The sequence below is a fragment of the Humulus lupulus genome, chromosome 2 (genome assembly GCF_963169125.1).
Source record: "Humulus lupulus chromosome 2, drHumLupu1.1, whole genome shotgun sequence".
NCBI lineage: Eukaryota > Viridiplantae > Streptophyta > Magnoliopsida > Rosales > Cannabaceae > Humulus > Humulus lupulus.
Window position 1 is genome coordinate 4,132,490 of NC_084794.1, and position 21,498 is coordinate 4,153,987.

General features: G+C 34.9%; 4 protein-coding genes across 6 annotated transcripts; 1 reads left to right on the forward strand and 3 right to left on the reverse strand.

Annotated features, from left to right (window-relative positions):
* Window positions 1-52: 52 nt before the first annotated feature.
* LOC133816948 (F-box/kelch-repeat protein At5g15710) lies at window positions 53-6,765 on the forward strand. 2 transcript variants are annotated; one of them, XM_062249299.1, is made up of 3 exons: window positions 53-1,717; window positions 2,474-2,523; window positions 6,665-6,765. In XM_062249299.1, the coding sequence occupies exons 1-3, from the start codon at window positions 455-457 to the stop codon at window positions 6,672-6,674; spliced, it is 1,323 nt and encodes a 440-aa protein (XP_062105283.1). In that variant the 5' UTR covers window positions 53-454; the 3' UTR covers window positions 6,675-6,765. The 2 variants fall into 2 exon arrangements, with proteins under 2 accessions (XP_062105283.1, XP_062105282.1); XM_062249298.1 differs by lacking the exon at window positions 6,665-6,765 and having other exon boundaries at window positions 2,474-2,624.
* A 38-nt stretch (window positions 6,766-6,803) lies between these two features.
* Window positions 6,804-13,424, reverse strand: LOC133816947 (ATP-dependent DNA helicase At3g02060, chloroplastic). Of its 2 annotated transcripts, XM_062249297.1 has the most exons (15): window positions 12,697-13,424; window positions 12,378-12,603; window positions 12,017-12,262; window positions 11,726-11,860; window positions 11,508-11,632; window positions 10,721-10,860; window positions 10,335-10,405; window positions 10,081-10,242; window positions 9,529-9,615; window positions 9,163-9,336; window positions 8,686-8,730; window positions 7,939-8,295; window positions 7,726-7,849; window positions 7,477-7,634; window positions 6,804-7,019 (listed from the first exon to the last, which is right to left on the reverse strand). In XM_062249297.1, exons 1-13 carry the CDS (start codon window positions 13,335-13,337, stop codon window positions 7,748-7,750), a joined length of 2,511 nt encoding a protein of 836 aa, XP_062105281.1. In that variant the 5' UTR covers window positions 13,338-13,424; the 3' UTR covers window positions 6,804-7,019; window positions 7,477-7,634; window positions 7,726-7,747. The 2 variants fall into 2 exon arrangements, with proteins under 2 accessions (XP_062105281.1, XP_062105280.1); XM_062249296.1 differs by having other exon boundaries at window positions 7,477-7,849.
* A 1,347-nt stretch (window positions 13,425-14,771) lies between these two features.
* Window positions 14,772-16,974, reverse strand: LOC133816951 (uncharacterized). The gene is made up of 2 exons (XM_062249304.1): window positions 15,163-16,974; window positions 14,772-15,051 (listed from the first exon to the last, which is right to left on the reverse strand). Exons 1-2 carry the CDS (start codon window positions 16,667-16,669, stop codon window positions 14,939-14,941), a joined length of 1,620 nt encoding a protein of 539 aa, XP_062105288.1. The 5' UTR covers window positions 16,670-16,974; the 3' UTR covers window positions 14,772-14,938.
* Window positions 16,975-17,126: 152 nt separating this feature from the next.
* On the reverse strand, window positions 17,127-21,415 carry LOC133816950 (potassium transporter 4). The gene is made up of 9 exons (XM_062249303.1): window positions 21,253-21,415; window positions 20,864-21,107; window positions 20,501-20,746; window positions 20,356-20,406; window positions 19,990-20,250; window positions 19,731-19,783; window positions 19,032-19,146; window positions 18,681-18,935; window positions 17,127-18,440 (listed from the first exon to the last, which is right to left on the reverse strand). The coding sequence occupies exons 1-9, from the start codon at window positions 21,310-21,312 to the stop codon at window positions 17,353-17,355; spliced, it is 2,373 nt and encodes a 790-aa protein (XP_062105287.1). The 5' UTR covers window positions 21,313-21,415; the 3' UTR covers window positions 17,127-17,352.
* Window positions 21,416-21,498: the final 83 nt, after the last annotated feature.

Below are 21,498 nucleotides of genomic sequence, written 5' to 3' on the forward strand. Positions count from 1 at the left end.
TGGAAAAAAAAATAAAAATAAATCAAACGTACCTACAGGAGAGAGAGAGAGAGAGAGAGAGAGAGAGAGAGAGTTGAAGTTTTAGGCTTTTTTGTTTTCCTTTCCAATGCCAGAATTTTACTCTTCCAAGTTCTGACAAAGCTTGACCAAGCTAATTCAGAGAATTTTATTGTTTCTAACCCACAAAACCTACAGGTTTGTAATCCTTTGACTGATTTGTCAAGTAAATATTAGGGTTACTGAGCTTGGATCTGAGAAGAGGATTAGGTTTTTGTGATTTGAACTGGTTGAAGGTTCTTTCTTTCAGCCCATTGAGTAGTTTGTTACTGTGAATCATGGTTATTTGATTTGTGGGGGGTGGGGGACATGTATTTGAGTTGAGCATTGGTAAGTAGCTCAAGGAAGGAATTGGGTCGTTAGGGTTTTTTTTTTTGTACATGGGAATAAGACCAAAATGGGTGATATTGGAGAATCTTCTGAATCTGGGTCTGTAGTGTGTGCGAGAAATGGATTTTGCCGAGAAGAAGAGAGATGTCCGAAGCAAGTTTCCCCTGTTAGAGGTGGTGGGTCGAGGAATACAAGTCCATTAGGGCGTGTCGGATCGAGAAACACTAGTCCGTCTAGGCAGAAGGTGATCAAGACAAAACCTCGAGGATTAGATGAGGAAACGGCTGCCACATTTGGTAAAGCAATCCACCCGGATGTTCAGATGGAAGATAATATCTGGGCAATGTTGCCTGAGGATTTGCTGAATGAGATCTTAGCTAGGGTTCCTCCATTTATGATATTTCGACTCCGTTGTGTTTGCAGAAGATGGAATTTAATTCTTCAAGATAGTAGCTTTCTCAAATTCCATTCCCAAGTACCTTCCCACGGGCCTTGTCTTCTCACATTTTGGAAGAATTCCCAGACTCCACAATGCTCGGTTTTCAGCTTGCCATTGAAGACATGGTATAAGATTCCTTTCACATTTTTGCCACAGTGGGCATTCTGGTTGGTTGGTTCTTCTGGTGGTCTTGTTTGCTTTTCTGGGCTTGATGGCCTAACGTTCAAAACTTTAGTTTGCAATCCACTCACACAAACTTGGAGATCTCTACCAAATATGCATTACAATCAGCAAAGACAGCTGATCATGGTTGTTGATCGTAAACATCGGTCATTTAAAGTTATAGCCACAAGTGACATTTATGGTGACAAATCATTACCCACCGAAGTGTATGATTCAAAGCTAAATAGTTGGTCCCTTCACCAGATAATGCCAGCAGTTAATCTTTGCTCCTCAAAGATGGCTTATTGTGACTCCAGGTTGTATTTAGAATCTCTTTCGCCACTCGGGTTGATGATGTATAAACTGGACACTGGATACTGGGAACACATTCATGCTAAATTCCCACGATCTTTACTTGATGGCTATTTGGTTGCTGGCACACAGAAGCGTCTGTTTTTAGTTGGACGCATTGGTCTTTACAGTACACTTCAAAGTATGAGAATTTGGGAATTGGATCATGCGAAAACTATGTGGGTGGAGATCAGTAGAATGCCACCAAAGTATTTTCGAGCACTGTTAAGATTATCTGCTGAGAGATTTGAGTGTTTTGGACAGGATAACTTAATCTGCTTTACCTCTTGGAATCAAGGGAAGGGCTTATTGTATGATGTGGATAAAAAGGCTTGGTCTTGGATAGGTGGATGTGCTCTGCAGTCTTACAACAGCCAGGTTTGTTTTTATGAGCCAAGATTTGATGCTTCCATCTTTTAATTAGGAAATTTTGCTCTGCGGCTTCGAGTTCTATTTATTAGTCAGAGAATTTATGAGAAGATATCATTTTTCTCATGGCATATTTTTTTTGGTATCAATCCTTCTTTCCCCACTTCTGCACATTGACATCTAAGTTTTCTTCATATTGAAATTGTTAGCTAACAATTCAGATTCTTTTCACTGTGAATCTGCTCTATGAGTGTATCCGAGTAAGACCTTTTTGTTAGCAGAATTTATGTACATTTACATTTGGTGGTGCATCAGCTTTGTACCGGGGCTGTGCGAGGAATATGACAAGCAATGTTGTAAGTTGAGTTGGGACCAAATTTGGGTCCTTTGGGTTTGTAATAAGAATGTAGGTTGGCTGGGGAGGAAATGTGAGAAGGCTCTTTCTTGAACTGTTGTACACTATTTAAAACAATTTGCACATTAATATGTAAATTATAAAGTTTTGCTTTTCCCTTGTCCAATGTCCAGTTAATTACTAGACTGATGTTTTTTTTCCCCTTTCCCTACATGGTGGTAGGTAGGACTTTGAGCTTAGTTTATGTATTGCAATTAAGTTAATTAATAGTTCTTCTTGGTTCATTTTTTCCATTCTTGTGCCTTGGTGAAGGCTGAGCTAGTACTGGACTATTGGTCAAGTTGCAAATGGAAACTGTTGTTGGTTAAAACATCATTATCATTGACATTGTGATTATTCAAATTGTACAGCAAGAAGTACTAGTTGTAGCTCGACTGTTCCATTCCATCATCTATTCCAGGTTGGTTCAAGCCTATACTACTCGCTGCACTACTCTTTTTGGTATCTGATCTGTTAAAGTTTTTTAATAGCATTTAAATGGTAATGCTGTTTAACAGTGTCCACTTAACTGTATCTGGTTCTTCTCTAGATAATTCTTTGTTACAGCTGCTCTATACCAATAATGTGATAGGAGTATTTAATGTTCTTAAGAATTGTTAGTTGTAATAGAGTTAAGTGGCTTGGTTGTTTTAAGGGAATTTCAGATTGTCTCTTCGTTTGTCTGAGAACGAATCGTGCAAGGCATTCATTAAGGTGTATCTTTTTATTAGGCTTGTTTGGGGATTGGGAGTTGGTTTGAGTTTTTGAATAATCGTAGCTGATTAGAGCTTGTGCTTTTTTTGTGTTGAAGTTGATTTCTGGTGTTCTTTGTGGAGTTTTTTCTACTTTGGATTATTCATAGTAGTCTGAATGTGTTCTACTTGGCTTGCTGTTATGTTTGGGTGTTGTTGAGTGACTCTTTATAAGTTTGCTGAGGGCATGATGATTAACTTCAGGGTTTTTCTCAGATATGTTCTCATTTTATGGCTACTTCCATTTTTTGTATTAATGGGTCTTTGGAATTTAATGGTTTGTAGGCTTTGGTCCTTTAAATTGTGTTGGATGCAAGAGGATTAAAGCTCCAGTTGGTTCTGGATATACACATGGATGTATATCTTTTGGTCTTATTTTGTGTTTTAGTTTGTTTTTGGATTTGATAGTTGATCATATCTTGTTTTGTGATTAATTTTCTGGGTTTGAGTTTGTCCTGGATCTGAATTTTGATTCTATTTTGCGTTTAAACTTCCAGTTTTAGTAGTCATTATAATACAAATGGGCAGATGTCTTGATGTTAGCCATAAGTAGGATGTTCATTGGATAAACTCCAGTGTGTTTAGCCCTATCCGATTAGCCCTATCCGATCCGATCAAATTATCTATTAGTGAGATAGATTGGTTTTATCCATTGGATGTATTTTCTTGTTTATGTATTTGATCAATATTTTTGACTATTTATTTAGTTTAATTTGTTCAAATATTTTATAATATTATAAATAAAAAGACCAATTTGTTTAAAATTATACAACACAATACAAATACGCATAATCCTATATAAATAAATATATAATATATATACAATCGGATGGGTTCATTTTTATTGGATTTTGACATATATTATTCAACAACTGATCTTATCCAATCATAATTGTATATTCAATTTTCGGTGGTCGATTATCATTGGATCAGTCGGTTCTAATTGGATTGGATGATCTATTCAAAGTTATAATTTGTTTTTTGGACTCCCTTTTGATAAATGTTTGACCATTTATGTCCCAACACCATATATGAACTTGTACACTTGTACTGATATATATTTCTCTTTTTTTTTTTCATTTAATCTATAACCAAAGCTGAATTGTTTGTTTAGATTACTCCATCTAAATCATGTGTTTCTTGTCTATTTCTTTAATCCACTTCTGTTTTATACTTCCTATGCCATTAGTTAAGGTTCCTCCTTTTCTGTTTGCTTTCTATTACACAATCATAATTATGTTTAGTATGAATTGTTCCACAAGGTTCCAGTTCTGTAGTAAAAAACAGTGCTTTAAAATCTTAGCAATCACTTGTTATCTGTCGGTTGCCAAGAAGTTATAAGGCCATGTTTGGTCGGGGTTAATATAATGAAATGAAATTGAATCAATTATTATTTTATTCATGGGTGCTTAGGATCCAAATCAATCTCCCGAACCAATTCAATTATAAAAAATTGGATATTTAACTAAAATTAGGTTGAATTGGATTAGATCGATTATTGGATGACTCGGAAAATCTAATTAGGAATTGATCCAATTCAATATATATTAAAATATTTATATATATTAAATATATTTAATTATAAAAGTTTATATTGGTTGTTATATATTACATCTTATTGTAAATGCATCATGTTAATTACTTATTAGTAAATATCGTTTGTTTTTTGTATGATTTTTTTACACTTTATTATTTGTTAATATTTTTTAATATTAAAATTCAATTTAAGAGATAAAAAAAATTGATCTAATTCAATTATGATTGGATTTGATTAGATTTTGAAGCCAAATTAGATTGGATTGGTTTGAGGGAAAAAAAAACTTGATTTGGATTGGATGGTCACCCTTAATTTTATTCTTTTATTTTGTTGCATTTTAGACGTGTGGAATTTCATTCTAATTCCAATAAAATAATTTTTTCTTTATTATGGTAGAACTATTTGAAAATTGAAGGAAAGGTTATTTCAATTTAATATTGAAAAAAATGTAATTGTTTTTTGTCAATTTTTTTTATTTATATTAATTTTTATTTTTTTTCATCCATTTTCATTTCCTCCAATTGGGATATTTGCGGTGAAATTTATTTTTCTTTAATGAATATTACACATATGACCCATAAAATAATCTTGAGGGCTATAATACTTTTTGTTAGGAATGTAAATGGGGCGGGTCTGCCCTGCCCCGCCCCGCCCCGCGAAAATTTTGCCCCGCCCCGATTAGTTTCTTGGAGTGGGGCGGGTTGCCCCGCCCCGGCTTAATCGGGGCGGGTCTGCCCCGCCCCATTTGCCCCATTTAACTTTTTTTTTTTTAAGAAACATTAAATTATAATTTTAGAATTTTCCCCAAACCTAAATATTATTTTTTTATTGTAATCTTTATATTTTAGACTTGGTATCAAGTACACCATCAAATATTATATTTTATTTTTTTATTTTAACATTTACAAAATAAATACAAGAATAAGGATGAATTATATAAAATATATTTTTCAATATTTATAATTCTTTCTAGTCTATATAGAATTAAAAATATTCTAAACTACATATAAAATGTCAATTTTAAGTACTATATATAAGTAGCATGAGAGAATTGAGTTAGAGTATAAAAAAAAAAAAAAAAATTGAGTCGGGGCCCCGCCCCGCCCCGCCGCCCCATTTTGCCATCCTTACTTTTTGTTAATGTTTTGTTAAGTTTTTGGTTGTGAAGTGCTAGCTAGATTCGTTAAATGTCAATTTGGACACACGTGGTTACATTTTATTGGACCACGTATTAAATTAATTAATTATTTATTTTTAAAATAAGTTTAATTAATTAAAATAAAAAGAAAAAACTATAAAGTTAAAATTAGTAAAAAATATAATTAAAAAGGAAACATGATTTATTAAAAATCTAAACTCTCATGTCCAAAATCCAGAGAAAGTTTTGCAATCAAAATCCAATCATTTATTCAATATGAATAATTCAGAAGAAAAAAAATTAATTCCAAAAATCTTAGTTGAACAAAACCCATAAATAAAAAAAACTCAGTACAAAATCATGAATCTTAAAAAACAAAATTCATCCAAATCTTAGATCTACTAAAAACCTGAATTCAGATTTATTAATCCCTATTTTCCGAAGTAGCATAGAACTCACTTGTTCCATAACCATTCTTATTACCATTCTAATTCAATTCCACTAAACCAAACCATTCTCTTCTCCTCATATCATGGTACTCCTGGTTGTTTAACTCATTATTGTCTGCTGTAATGGTCTATACAAAGATGATGGAATGATTCTCATCATAGTTTAGATAAGTTTATGTCTTGATTTTTATTCCAAATTCAATATGATATTTAAGTCCTTTTTGTACAAGTTTTCTACCTCAAAATTAACATTGTAAGACTACTCTCCTAATGTCATAATTACAAGCATATATACTCATTCGGTACCTTATGTTTTATTGAAATACAAACTTGATACCATATATTTTCAATAATGATGATCTAGTACTCTGCAATTTGAAATCATACATACTTGGTATCTTGGACTCAAATTTTATCAATATGACAAAACTACTTTCAATCATATGTAATTAAGTAATTAAATTTGAATTTAAAATCAATATAATTGAAGGCAGTTTGATCGTATCAATAAAATTTTATTGATCAAATTTGATACCAGAATACCAAGTATATATAATTTCAAACTACAGGGTACCAAATAAGTGTTAAGTTTGTATTTTATAAAATGAGTATTTTCCCTAATTACAATCACTACTATTATCAACATTATTATGAGATAGTGTACTAACTCATTTTTTATTTCTTAGGCGCACTTGATGGTTCTTTGAAGTGGCCTGATTGCAGGGTTTAGACAATCTCTATTTATTGGTCAATTTTCTCTAAAAGTGGCTAATGAAGTAGTTTGCATGTCCATGGAATGATTAGATTCGACAGTAAATAAAAAAATTAAAAGAAAATAGCCTTTTTCATTGGATCTACTGGTCGAATTTCTGACATTTGCTGTTGTAAGAATTTATACATGTTTTGTTTGAATTGTGTATCAAAGCAACAAACATCAAAAGCCCTATTCCTGTCCTGTTCTGTTTGATATATATAAATATATGTTTCCAAGCCAAATTTACACCTTCAAGTTTTCCAAGTCTTTACTCCACCAAAAACATCCTGACAAAGTTAAGAGCAGCATATTAACAAATCAGTTTTAACACATTCATATTAATAATATGAGTTTATACTTTTTCGGACTTTGTGTTTTTTCCGATCACTAGTTTGGACCCTATATTTTAAAAAAAATTATTTTTGTACTCTATATTTTGTAAAATAGTTCAAATAAACCTTTAAACTCAATTTTAATGAAGAAAAAATTAAATATAAAAACACAGTTTTTAAGTGGAATTATTTTATTTTTGTTCTAAATTGTTAGTTTAACAAATTATTTGTAATTTCATTTGAGAAAAAATCGGATTTAAGGTTTTATTTGAACTATTTTACAAAACATAGAGTCTAAAAAGTAATTTGTCAAAACACAGGGTCCAAACAGGTAATGGGACAAAACACAAAACACAAGGTCCAAAAAAGTATAAACCCTAATAATATTTAGCCATAGTTAAGACACACTTACCTCCAACTTATTTGCATCTAGTACTTTGGTCAAATCCCACTCTGAACCTGTAACAAATGTTTTGATTTGAAACAGCTTCGTGTGATTCCTATTTTGTAAAGGTCATAGCTCAGTACGAATATACACAAGAACATATTCTTGGCTCACTTCTATTATTACTGCACATTCATGCCAAACAGATGATACGATGAGAGGGGCATATCAACACATGCATAGCTTGTAGACTAAATGAGTTGTTATTTTCTGTACCCAAAAAAGAAAAAGAGAAAGTCTAGTATTTTATGAGGGCTGGTAATGAAGCATGGAGTTCAGCCAAGCATTGGAAGATCCAATTCAAAAGTTGTTCTTTAGGAAGCTCTAAAAGAAGTTCAGCCTGCAATAAGGGAAAGTCAATTAAATCAAAACAGATCACACCACAAAGACAGGTGAACCATAATCAATCTCCACCATAAGATTGCTTACCTTGATTTGATTTCCCTCGAAAATCAAAGAATTTCGGTGAGCCTCGGATACCATTGAATCTGTGATCAGATCGAAAACCTTCTTGCTCATGTTTGTTTCCAAAACAACCATTTTTCCCGAAGCGTATATTTTGCTTATTCCAAGGTCTGCTGCCATTCTCCTTACATAAAGCTTCTTCAGTAGGATCTCCATGGAATGGGGCTCTTTCCCGTATTGGCGTCGCAAATTCTCAGTAAATTGCATCAAACTCCACGTGTCTTTCCCAGCTGCATTTTCGGCTTCCTTGATAATTTCCAAGGGTTTCTCCAGATAATTTATGTAATCAGAAGGAAGATGAGGATTTATGTTTAAATCAACCTGATCAATATGATAGCACACTCATTAAATCGGCTATGTAGATGAGTTATCAGAACCCGTTGTGATGCTAATATTTCTATGCAAGTCTTTCAGAGTTCACACTGTAATTTTCATCATAATCCATTAAAAAGGCATCAGTTATTGGACCCATAGTGTCTTCATTCTGCTAGTTTTGAACAGACAGAAGCTTTCTGGGATAGAAAGGTTTTATCAAAACAAAAAATGCTTGACTATATGTGCCAGTAAGCTGGGAAGCTAAAGCCATAATGACTTTTGTTGAGCTACAAAATATGGATGACTAGGTAACACATAATAGCAACGTGGTAATCATTAGGGTTATACAGAATATTTAAAGAGTGCTCATAAACTGTTGTGCAAGGAGATACATACCTTCACCGACCAGTATGGAACAGAAACTACTCGGTGTTCATCAACCTGGTAATTAAAACAATAAAGAAAGAAAAAGACAGAAAGTCAATAATCGGTACAGCATCATTTCAAGCTACTCAAATAGACATTTCTATTTAAGAACAGCTGTAACATGTGACTATCACGTCTGTGTTTGTCATTACAAAGTCAAAGCATGTATATTTATAAAATATATAACACGAACTTGAGAATCCCACTTTGCAATGAAGAATGTTAACTACTGTAATATGCACTAATCTCAAATTAGAAATATATTTTTTAACTGGACGCTATTTTACAACTAATATGATAGTAATACACCTGGAAAAAAAAATTGGAAGGGGAAAAATAGAAACAAGAGACTACAGCTGATTTCATGCCAATTATCAAAACCAAAGATCCTTTTTAGTTCTCCCAAATGACAAAAGATAAAAGAAAGGGTCAATCACCAGACCATACCTTCGACAAGCTCTCAAAGAGCATTTCAAAGAAGAGATCAATTCCAACGTTTCCAACATCCCCAGTCTGTTGCTCACCAAAAATGTTACCAAAACCTCTTATGCCCATATCTCTCTCCGCGAGTTGAAAGCCTTGCCCAAGTTCACAGCATTCCTCAAGGGCTACAAGTCTCTCCTAAGGCATGGCCACAACAGTGAATTTACTCAAAATACTCCAAAATTGTAAACACTTGTATCTAGAAGACAGACCATATAGGTAATTGTAAAGTTATTAGGAATGGAAAAACAAAAACTCTAATGGATATGGAAACAAGTATAATGGTATAAATGTAATGTCCCTTTAACTATAAGCATTTGGAAAGCATACCAGTGCTTGATCAGTTAACAGTGATTTGTCTGGATAAAATAAGTATGCATGAGCTTCCTTATCAGCTCGCCCCACCCTTCCACGCAACTATAGACAATTACAAAAGAACAGGCATAAAAATTATTACAAAGAACTTGGTTGTGTGTGTGTGAGGTGGGTTGAGAAGCTCAGAATCCCACCCTTCCGTTCATGAATGATAGCAGCAGATCATAAATTTTAGAAAAACAGTACGCCTTTGTTTTTTTTTTACTGAACTTGCAACTAGAGATGTGTTATTTAAAACTTAAATATGCAAGTACAGCATCAGAAATAAATAAATCAAGAAGACCCCTTGGATCCTTGAACGTGACATGAGTAATGCAACTAGCATGTATGTCCTGCTTTGAGAAATCTCCAACTAGTGTGAATGCAAAAAAAGTTCACAAGTGACTAATAAGTTATTCCAATCTGCCATAAGCAGTTTCCAGAAAAGAACCTTAAGAGTCAATCTTTGTCTCTTCCAAATGTGTCACTCGTTTGGAATATCTAAAAGATGGAAATCAGAAAAAGAACCTGGTACAACTGTGCTAGGCCAAATTGTTGAACATCCTGTACTATGATGGTGTTGGCATTTTGGATATCAAGACCGCTTTCTACAATATTGGTGCAAATGAGAATTTTGATATCCCCTTGTGCAAATTTCTCCATAGTTTCCTCCAGCTGTTTTGAGTATTGCTGCAAGAACAATGAAAAATCCACATAAATGATACAAATATATTATAGGCACTAAATCAATCATATGCCAGTTAAAGCTTAGAAGATAGTACCTTTCCATGTGCAATAGCTATTTCAACATCGGGAAATGACTGTTCAAGAAACTCCATCACCTCTTCAAGTCCTGAACATAAGAATGCCAGTGAAATACAAATCAAGGAAAATAAACATTAGGAAACAGTTGAACTACACTTTTGAACTTTTTTTCCATCAAGGACGCTTATTTTGCTTTTCTTAATTTAAAAAAAACAATTCTACTGCCAGAAAGAAAAATGATTATAATAAAATTTGACCATTCACAATAGACCACAAAAGTGCTGGCATCCAACAAGTATCTAAGGACCAATATAACTCCAAGAATAACACAAAATTGAAACTTTGAATGTAAGGTTTAATGAGTAATATAAGATTGTATAGATATGAGTAATAATAGGGTTACCTTTAATACGAGGCAAAACGTAAAACACTTGCCCACCTCGATCCAGTTCATACTTGATAGCTGAGATTACCTTCTCTTTACTGTGTGCCGAAAGATGGGTTTTTATTGGAACTCTTTCAGGAGGTGGAGTTGAGATCAAACTGAAATGAGATGAAGGATACATAACTACAAGTGTATCAAATTATGGGACCAGAAAGTTACATGTCTAGATTAGATGGGTTACAGAATTGAAGGTGAGCTAGAATAGTCAACTAGGTTCTGCTCCATGGGCCATGTCTACACATATTTAACACCAAAAATTCTGTTCTGCATATAAACTAATAACTTTTTTCTATCATTACTCAGATGATCTAACCTCAGAATAATAAACGCTAATATTGCATTGTTTTTTTAAAGTGATGCAGTGACATTGTTAAAAAAGAAAATAGACATTGTTGCATTAATGCCATTCAGGCAAGTGGCAAAAAAAGTTGTCAAACTATTTAATGTAAGACAACTTTTAGCACAAATTACCATCAAGTTTTGAGATTCCAAATTTTAGTCTGTCCTAATATAAAATATTCCTAATACCAAAATTACAACACTTGTTCCCATACACAGGCATTTATAAACAATGACATTCAAATGGCATAAAGATTGTAATCCTAACATCTAACTTAATTATGTACATTTGGATCGATCAAAGATAAAACCTAACTATTATTGTTTCTCAAATTTGCAAATGTAATGAACTGCTGGATCCAGAATTCGTTCTTAAGTCACTTTATTACCATGACAAGTTAATTACCTAGCATCACGAAACCCGGTCAAGGCTAGATAAAGGGTTCGTGGTATAGGTGTGGCAGATAAAGTAAGAACATCAATTGAAGTTTTGAATGAAGCAATTTTCTCCTTCTGTTTTACGCCAAACCTCTGAAAAATAAAAGATAAAACAGAGTACAGATTCCATAAGTCAACTTTGGCAGGATTCCATAATTATAAGGCAAATAGATTAAGAACACAAACCTGTTCTTCATCAACCACAAGAAGGCCTAGATTGCTATACACAACTCGACTTCCAAGAAGCGAGTGAGTCCCAACAATAATGTCAAGGTGGCCATTTTTAATCATTTCAAGATGTTCATCTTTCTCTGATTTTGTCTGCGTGAGGGAACAGAATCATCAGTTCTGTCTAAAACAGAAATTACTTAATAATAATACATTTGACTCTGTTAATGACATCTAGAATCATCTATCTATACTACAATGCTCCTTAACTATTAAATGAACTAGTTATCATTTTCGAAATAGTAATACCTGAAATCTGCTAAGAAGTCCAACCCGGACATTTGAGTACATAGAAAACCTTTCTGAAATGACTTGGTAGTGTTGTTTGGCCAAGACAATAGTTGGAGCTAAAACCATAGTTTGCTTCCCTGCTGATACTACACAGAAGATGGCACGTAAAGCAACTTCAGTCTTACCAAACCCAACATCTCCACAAATTAAACGGTCCATGGGGGTTTCTCTCTCAGTCAAATCCTTCTCAACATCTATGAAAGCCTTAGTTAAGAGGAAGACACCAAATGAGGGTATTTTCTCAGCAAAGATTTCTGTAATTAAAACAAACAAAGCAACGAAATTTCGAAATAGTGGCAGTGACAGTAGCAGAAAGTACCTGCTTTTGATCTGGTGTAGGCTGATAAGGAAACTGAGCTGTGAATTGAGCCATGGCAGGGGTCTTGGGGTAGGGAGGGCGTCTTTGCTTGAGCCTATGTAAATACAACTCCATCAAATCAACAACCATTTTCTGAACCGCAAGCTTTCCCTTTGTTTTTCTTCTTTCCCAAACAGTCGTATCATTCAATTTGCTCAAAGTCCGAGGCTTTTTCGTTTCATTAGGACTGTGATAAGAGATAAGAATCACCCATTTCATTGATTGATTCATAGAGCTCCAATACAAACAAGTTAACATGAATACGAACACGAAAGCTTACAGATTGTAACGATAAAGAAGACGAGAGGCCTGTTTGAGAGGCAGCTTCGCCATGCCATCGGCGTATTCGATGAAAACGTACTCAATTGACTCATTAGAGCCTTTGGGAAGGTCAAATTTAATCCCCACAAATCGACCAACACCGACCTTCTTATGCACAACGTAATCCCCAGAACGAAGAGAGTAAGGGTCGACCTTATAGCTAAAGGCCTTAATGCCATCCTCGTCCTTCTTCCGTTGAGCGGTGGAGCCTCGTTGCTTGAGCTTCTGGAGGCCCCTCTGCTGCTGCTCCTTCACCAACTGAATGTACTTATCGGCCTCGTCCGCATCCATAAGGGTTCTAGAACCATCCCGGTTGCCTTGGTCACGGCGAATTCGGTGGTTGAGGAGTGTAATGGCGTCGGGGTCGTGGTTTAGGGTTTGGAATGGGGTTTGGGATTGGGATTGGGATTTGGATTGGGATTGGGAAAGCGAGAGGGGTTGGGGTTGGCCTTGTTGGGAATGAGTGGTGGAGACGGCTTTGAGGTGCGAGAGGCGATAGCAATGGGATTGGGTTGGGTTTTGGGAGGGGAAGAAGAGCCTTCTCCATCTCCAGGGAGTGAGACTGGAAATGTCAGCTGGTGTTGACAGTAGAGAAGCCATTGAAGAACATGAGAGAGAAGAAGAAGAAGAAGAAGAAGAAGAAGAAGAAGATTTTTTGAGGTTTTTGAGAGGTTTTTCTTTTCTCTTTTTTAAATTAATTAAACGGATGAAATAAAAAATAAAAAAATAAAAAGATATTTAGTCTGTGGTTTGGGTAATACATCACATTTTGTTTTTCGTTTTTTATTTTTCCTACTTATCTGTTTTTTTTTTGAGAAATGCCATAATTTTTAGTTTTGTTTGTTTTATAGTCATAATTTTTTTGTCTTGTTCACTTGTCTAATAAAGTTTGCCATGAAAATCTTTTTTTTTTCTTTGATATATAAGAATTGTTATTTGATGTCCAACACCGTTTAATATAATATATCGTAATTTTTGTAACTTAACACGGGGGTAATTACATGTTTTATAGCTTTTTCAACAAATTTACAAAAATATGTATTTTTTTTTTAAATTTAGCTATGCTCTTCTGAGGTGTTCTCTCAACTGAAATCGCAAATAATTCACCAAACTAAAACAAAAATAAAATTATTCTGCTAAAAAACTATGTTGTTATATTCAAAATTTTCTTCATCAAAATTGAGTCTAAGTGTCTATTTGAACTATTTTATAAAATATAGAATCCAAAAATAAATTTTTTAAAACACAGGGTCTAAATAAGTAATTAGAAAAAACACAAGATTCAAAAAATATAAACCACTTTTTCTTTGATATATAAGAATTATTATTTGATTTCCAACGCCATTTACTGCAACATATTGCGATTTGTGTAATTTAACATGAGAAAATTATATGTTTTATAGTTTTTTTTTAATAAGTTTACAAAAATATGGTAACTTATTTTATAACTTTTTTTAAGAATTTTTAATTTATGGATTTAACTATTCTCTTATGAAGTGGTTCTCTTTCTTTGCTCATCTTTTCATTGAATTTATCAAACTATATTTCATATTTATTTATGTATTATTATTTGATACATTAAATTAAAAATATCGGAGATTCGATATTAAATTATATCAATTTGTATTAAATAGTATTGGACACTATCTTATTAGTTTAACAATGATGGAATTTTTCAACAATGATATTTATTGTTGTCATTTTTAAAAATAGTGGCTACAACAAAATTCTACAATTTAAAATGTTCATGATTAGAATAAATTATTTATTTATTTATTTAAACCATGTTATTTTGGTGAATTTTTTTTCACTATTTTTTGAAAAGCCTTCTCAATTTTACATTACAGTTCATAAAAGTTTATTCTTATTATATTCTAAGTTGTCATCATCAAAGTTTGCAATCCCTTCTTAATCGAATCTATGGTCGAAAACTTCATTAAAGTCAGAAAAATTGATTGACATAGAAATAATTATTTTGATAATCGAATTTCATAAAGCAAGTCATATCAAATATGACCTAACATGAAATCATGGTGAATCAACTCAAATGTTTTATTGAGAATCATAAATAAATACATAACATTTCCTAAGAAAAACATCAAATTACATTAAAAAAAATACTAATTATAATTCACAATATATATATGATATAGGATCAACATCCTCTACTAATACAAAAACACACATACATAACAAAATATTCAAGTCACTATTTGGTTTAGTGCCATAAAAATGTGAAGGCACACAGTAAATAGAGCCATAGAAGTCAACGAGTAGAAGCCACTTGCTGAATTTGGAATGGAGTTCTTAGAACCTACAAATATATTATGTGATAATAAATTTTATTAGTCAATAAATAGTAATATGTAAGTAAAAACTACTACTTAAGGTTAATTGAGTCTAATCTAAATTTAGAGGTACTTACCATATTGATAATAAAGGCAAGAAAGTGGGTTGACATGTTGTCCACATTGGGCTGGCAACTCTTGAGCTATAGTCAAGTTAATACCGGCCTTCTCAGCTTGTGTGCTGCCTTTGGTGCTCATCAAACTACACAGGCATTCTGGCCTTTTTATCATTGATTTCAGAGGATCGCAACAAGTTTTAGGTGGTTTTCCATTTCCTTTCATCTCATTCATGAAGTTTAGGCAAGGGGCTAGCTCGTTTAAGCAATTTCCGGTGCTGTCTGTTTGTGTAGGAGGAGGTGTGACATTTTGTACACCTTGACCATTTTGCCCACTTTGCCCGTTTTGATTACCTTGACCATTTTTCCCACCTTGACCACTTTGTCCATTTTGTCCGCCTTGATTATTTTGATTATCTTGTCTATTTTGCTCGCCCTGGCCATTTTGATTGCCTTGTCCATTTTGTCCGCCCTGACTATTTTGATCCCCTTGTCCATTTTGCCCACCCTGACCATTTTGACTGCCTTGCCCATTTTGTCCGCCCTGGCCATTTTGATCGCCTTGTCTATTTTGCCCCCCTTGACCATTTTGATTGCCTTGCCCATTTTGTCCGCCCTGGCCATTTTGATCCCCTTGACCATTTTGCCTGCCTTGACCATTTTGATTGCCTTGCCCATTTTGTCCGCCCTGGCCATTTTGCCCGCCTTGACCATTTTGATTGCCTTGCCCATTTTGTCCGCCCTGATTGTTTTGCTTGCCTTGTCCATTTTGACCGCTTTGACCATTTTGATTGCCATTTCCACTTTGTCTGCCTTGATTATTTTGATTACCTTGTCCATTTTGCCCGCTCTGGCCATTTTGATTGCCTTGTCCATTTTGTCCCCCTTGACCATTTTGATTGTCTTTTCCATTTTTCCCCTTTTCTCCATTTTGATCTCCTTGTCCATTTTGTCCACCTCGGCCATTTTGATTGTCTTCTCCATTTTTGCCCCCTTCTCCATTGTGTCCGCCTTGACCATTTTGATTACCTTCTCCATTTTGCTTGCCTTGTCCATTTTGCCCGCCTTGACCATTTTGATTGCCTTCTCCATTTTGCCCGCCTTGACCACTTTGTCCACCTTGCTTACCTTGTCCATTTTGCTCGCCCTGACCATTTTGATCTCCTTCTCCATTTTGCCCACTTTGTCCTTTTTGCCCTCCTTGCCCATTTTGATTATTTTGCCCACCTTGCCTATTTTGTCTGCCTTGCCCATTTTGTCCATTTTGCTCACCTTGCCTATTCTGTCCGCCTTGGCCTTTTTGTCCATTTTGCCCCCCTTGGCCATTTTGTCCGCTTTGGCCATTTTGCTTGTTTTGGCCACCTTGGCCATTTTGACTACCTTGGTTGTTTTGCTCACCTTGCCCACTTTGCTCATCTTGCTCATCCTTACCACTAGCATGCACCACCAACATCACAAGAAGCAGCAGCAACAACAACAACGCGAGCTTATAACATCTCTTTCCCCTCATACCTATTCTCATCTCCATCTTTAAACAAGTAATTTTGCACCTTTGAAGTTAAATACTCGTATGTGGAGATAGCTATATATATATATGCATATTGCATGTTTGAGTTTTGACAAAATAATATGTTATTAGAATGTTTTACAAGTAGGTGATCTAACTTTTGCACACAAAATTATCTTTCACGCAGGAACTTTTGCTCTTAATTAGCTGACCTAGTTGACAATATTGTGATAAGGGCTTGTTAGTCTTAGATAGGTTGAGCTACAACCAAACAAACCCATTTTGCTCTTTGAGGTGTCAGTCAAAAATCAGACCCTTTTGACATAACCAAACACACACGCAACGGCTGCCTAAAATGAGTTGGTGTTCCTTTACTGACAAGAAATAAAAATCACTCGTGACAAAAAAACTGTCCTGAGTCATCACCTTCTTCCTTGTTATTACTCTAAGAAGATATAATTAAAAACAGAAAAATTAATTAAAAAAATGAGAAGGGTTTTTAAAAGCTAGCTTAATAGAATTGAATTTGGACTTTATCTATACACATTGGAAGAGCCAAGCAGAAAGTTTCTGCTACCAAGAAAAAGCCTTCAGGCCTCTCACATAAGTTGGTCCAAAAAGCTATATATAATAACCCTCTTGGCTTTAGAACTGAAACCTACAAGTTAAAAAGAAAAAAGTAAAAAAAAAAATCACTGGCAGGACTAGACATAGTAAATCATGCCAACTTCAATAAGACTGATGTGTGGAATATTAAGTGCCACGGCTGGTCCCCTGCAGTTCTTCCTTAGAAATGAATATCCGATATCAATCACGAGCTTTTTCAGAAATGATGATGTTCTCCTAGCCTTCACATATGAATGCCCCATTATGTAGGCAACCCCGGCGTCCTTAGCCTGGACTAAAGCCAGAAGCTCGTCTCTAACTGCAGGGTCCATACCAGGTGTTGAGGGCAACTGAAACCTTACTTGGCGCCTTCTCAATTGTGGGTTCTCGTCATCGTAGACTGATCTTAAACTCTGCAGGGTAAGAGATTTGCTGCTTTGAAATGAATTGCTACCGCCGTGGTCCTCATGTTCAGACACTACCAAGCTCGAGAGTGAGTGTAAGCTTCGAGTGCTTATAACAGCCATCCTCCCATCCAATGAAGAACTCTCTGACCCTGAAAATTGTGGTTCTACTGCTTCCATTTGGATGAACTCTGCTATGCTCTGTATTAATTGATTCTCGAAGTCCCCATCATCTCGTGGTATGTCCTTATACCCGTACCTGACAATGCACCTGTACATGCGATATGGTCTAGGACAAACCCGGCCAATGAGGAATCTTTCCTCGGGAGAAACATATGGAACTGGAACTGATTTCACACAAACAAAAACTAACACATTATGGAATGCTGGGAGGTTTGTTACAAAGTGAGAGAATATTGCTGGCACTCCTGTTGCCAATTCTGAGTAGATGAGGCCTATTCCAGGCACACGGACAATACCGAGGCTGGGGCCCAAGCCAAGTAACCACTTCAGTGAAACTTTGTTGTGTAGATCAAAGTTATATTTTCTTCGAGTTCCATAGTGCCAGACATACATAACAACCATGAAAATGAATGATAGCACAAGGGGGACCCATCCTCCCTGAGGCACTTTTATGAATGCTGCTGATAAGTAAACACCCTCTATTAGCCAGAAGAAAAGAAGGAACGCTGCAGCTAGCCACGTTGTTTTCTGCCAAACAAAGATTATGACAAGTGACATAAGGAATGTTGTGACAAACATAACCGTCATGCAAGCAAGTCCTGCAAATCAAAGTGAAAAATTAGTCACATAGAACATAAAAACTACACACTCATAATAAGATTAAAATTATTATAGCTTCTCCATCAATATATATATATATATATATATAAATTATAGCTTCTACTGATAAGTTATACTGCATATAACTTAATTTGTTTAACATAGGTATCATAGTTACACTGCATATAAGAGGGAAAGCAAATCAGATGAAAACAGTATAGATTCGACAAGCATCATACCATAAGCATTTCCAATTAAATTTGTATCCTGAAATCCGATGGTTATGGCAAGAGTAAGGATCATGAGTATCCAGTTTATTTCTGGAATGTAGATCTGCCCATATATGTGTTTTGAGGTGTGGACAACTTTGACTCTTGGAAAGCAACCAAGGGCATGACATTGCTTGATGATGGAGAACGTAGCAGTTATAACAGCCTGGCTGCCAACAATAGCTGCTAGCGTGGCAACAACAAACACCGGCCAAAATACAGATTCTGCAATTTAAGCAATAACAGAAAGCACAATTAGAGCAACTCATATATTAAAATGTAATTCTGGAAGCAATATTAATTATGCCAGGGAGTACTAACCAGGGATTGAATTATAAAAGCTGTAATGAATCTTATCGGGGTTTTTGGACAAGTATGCAGCTTGACCCATGTATTGTACAACCAAACATGGGTATACGACAAAAGCAAACGCAAGCTGCACAGACAAAAAAGGGAACCATAACTATCATTTGTTGATAGCCAAAAAGCATTTACTACATCATGGTGAACAAGGCCTGCAAAAGCACAGTGGTTTGGGGTAAATAAAATACAGAAGTATAAAAGCTTGATTTCGAAGAAATATCTTCAACACTATGCTCTACTTTTCCAGCAGCATCTAATGGAGTTACTTCAATACATGACTTGCTAACTCAGTTGGTCTTCTTTTTTTGTTTTTTATTTCAATTTTTTTTAACATGTTCTCCCATTGAACCTACAATCTTTGGGGGAGGCAGGAAACTCTAACAAATTTCTAGGTAGGTCTCATGAGGAATCAAACCCCGATCCTATGAGAGCAAACCAAGAGCCCAACCAGTCATTCAAACCCTCTTGGATCTCATTTGGTCTTCCTTTTACTTGGATTTTTCCTACCAGGTTCTAATTCATGTGGTTTTTCCTTTTACTTTGCCTTGCACCAAACTAAATTTTCCAAACCAGCCAATATGTATATGTTTCCTATTAGGTGTAGAAAAGAAATTCAATATATTTAGTCAAAAAAGATTATAATAATATAAAACTCACCCTTATTGACAAAGCAGTGAAATGACCAAGGTCAGCAAACATAGCTTCGGTTCCTGGAAGGAATTAGAAAATGCCTATCGTTAATTTAACTAACAGAAACATATACTCTAGAACTATAACAACATTTTGTCCTTAGTAAACTACATAGAACTTAATGGTTGACCAGACTTATAAAGATGAGTAGTGGCATAATGGCATTTAACATAACAAAGCCAAAGAAAATGATGTTTATTTCCATTAAGTAGGATATAGCACATACCAGTTATAGAAAGAAGAATCCCACCAAGAGAAATCCAACCATCTTTACCAGTCTCCTTAAAGAACTTGACAATATAATGGGGTGAAAAAGCATAAACAACTTTTGGGTTCCAATGTATTGTGTTGTAGAGACCAATAGAAAAAATGGAAAACAACCAGATCAATACGATAGGCGCAAATAAAAAGGCAACTCTATGTGTGCCACAGTGCTGCAGAGCAAATAGACCGACCAAGATGCAACAAGCAATCAAGAGAAGTTCACCTAAAAACAATGAGCAGCACATAGTTTGTTAAGTCACTCATAAAGAATCAAAGTGAAAATAAAATATATGTATATATATATATATAGCAAAACATGACAACTTACCACTAGTTAATTTCTTTTCTGTAACTTCAAGCCCCGAAACCGAAGATAGAACTGCAATTTTTTTTACAAAGATGTTAAATAGAGACAAGGAAATAATAGTACCAGTAGTTACATATGAAGCAAAATAAGCAATTAGAAAATTGACCTGAGATAGCAGGAGTAAGGACACCATCACCAATGACCATGCAAGCTCCAAAAAGCACAACAACTAAAAGGGCAGTCCTTAACCTTTTATGCTTCTCCAAAAATCTCTTCAGGGGAGAGGAACTAGCATGCTGAGAAGATGGACCATATTTATAGGCAGTGAGCTCTTCATCAGCTGCTTGCTGGTTGGGAAGCAAACTAAACTTAGCATGGCGGCAAAGCAGTGAGTAAAGAGCAAAGGTCCCACCTGAAAATGAATTGAATTGAAATGAATCAAAATGAAACAAAAACTGAAATTGAAATTGAATTGAATTGGATTGAATTGAATTAAATTGACTGAAAAGGGAGGAAACAAAACACACACCTTCACCATTATCATCAGCGCTGAGTAAGACAAAGACATACTTAAGCAAAGGGATAAGAGTAAGAGTCCAAAAGATCAATGAAAAAGCACCGAAGATTGCATCTTGGCTAATATGTTTCTGTAACTTCCCAGAAAATGTGCTTGAGTAAACATAAAGAGGTGAAGTACCCAAGTCCCCGTAAACTACACCAAAGCTCTGATAAGCTAGTAACAAATTCCTCGACATCCTCGTCCATGAAAGTTGCTGCAACAAAAAGGGTTATCAGTAAAAAACACTAAGAATCATCATCACCAACCCATCACAAGATCTAACAAAGATTCGCTCCCCAAAATTCTCATCTTTATACATACATACATATGTATAAAGACATGAAAAGATTGGTACAAACCTGGCCTATAGTAGTAGAAGTCGAGCGGTGAGCAGCGGAAATCCCAGATTCTGGCTCCATAGCCTTGTTTATCTCTCAATCTCGTTCTCGTTCTCGTTCTCTCAATCTAACGAAAAAATTATATACAGAAGAGAAGAGAACAGAAGCTCAGGTCAGGACTCTGCCAAAAAAATAATTATAATAATTTATTTATTAATTAATAAATAATATTATTATTATTTATTGATGGTAGGCAAATGACACGTG

What these genes read in the sequence shown, in the direction of transcription:
- LOC133816948 (XM_062249298.1), top strand. Translation starts at nt 455, where the DNA reads ATGGGTGATATTGGAGAATCTTCTGAATCTGGGTCTGTAGTGTGTGCG. An exon ending in TGCAGTCTTACAACAGCCAG is followed by an intron (nt 1,718 to 2,473) that starts GTTTGTTTTTAT and finishes CAAATTGTACAG; the next exon opens with CAAGAAGTACTAGTTGTAGC.
- LOC133816947 (XM_062249297.1), bottom strand. Translation starts at nt 13,337, where the DNA reads ATGGCTTCTCTACTGTCAACACCAGCTGACATTTCCAGTCTCACTCCC. An exon ending in ACCGGGTTTCGTGATGCTAG is followed by an intron (nt 10,861 to 11,507) that starts GTAATTAACTTG and finishes ATCTCATTTCAG; the next exon opens with TTTGATCTCAACTCCACCTC. An exon ending in CGTTTTGCCTCGTATTAAAG is followed by an intron (nt 10,406 to 10,720) that starts GTAACCCTATTA and finishes TCTTATGTTCAG; the next exon opens with GACTTGAAGAGGTGATGGAG.
- LOC133816951 (XM_062249304.1), bottom strand. Translation starts at nt 16,669, where the DNA reads ATGGAGATGAGAATAGGTATGAGGGGAAAGAGATGTTATAAGCTCGCG. An exon ending in TTGCCTTTATTATCAATATG is followed by an intron (nt 15,052 to 15,162) that starts GTAAGTACCTCT and finishes ATATATTTGTAG; the next exon opens with GTTCTAAGAACTCCATTCCA.
- LOC133816950 (XM_062249303.1), bottom strand. Translation starts at nt 21,312, where the DNA reads ATGGAGCCAGAATCTGGGATTTCCGCTGCTCACCGCTCGACTTCTACT. An exon ending in GATTCTTCTTTCTATAACTG is followed by an intron (nt 19,784 to 19,989) that starts GTATGTGCTATA and finishes AATTCCTTCCAG; the next exon opens with GAACCGAAGCTATGTTTGCT. An exon ending in TTTAATTGGAAATGCTTATG is followed by an intron (nt 18,441 to 18,680) that starts GTATGATGCTTG and finishes TTTGATTTGCAG; the next exon opens with GACTTGCTTGCATGACGGTT.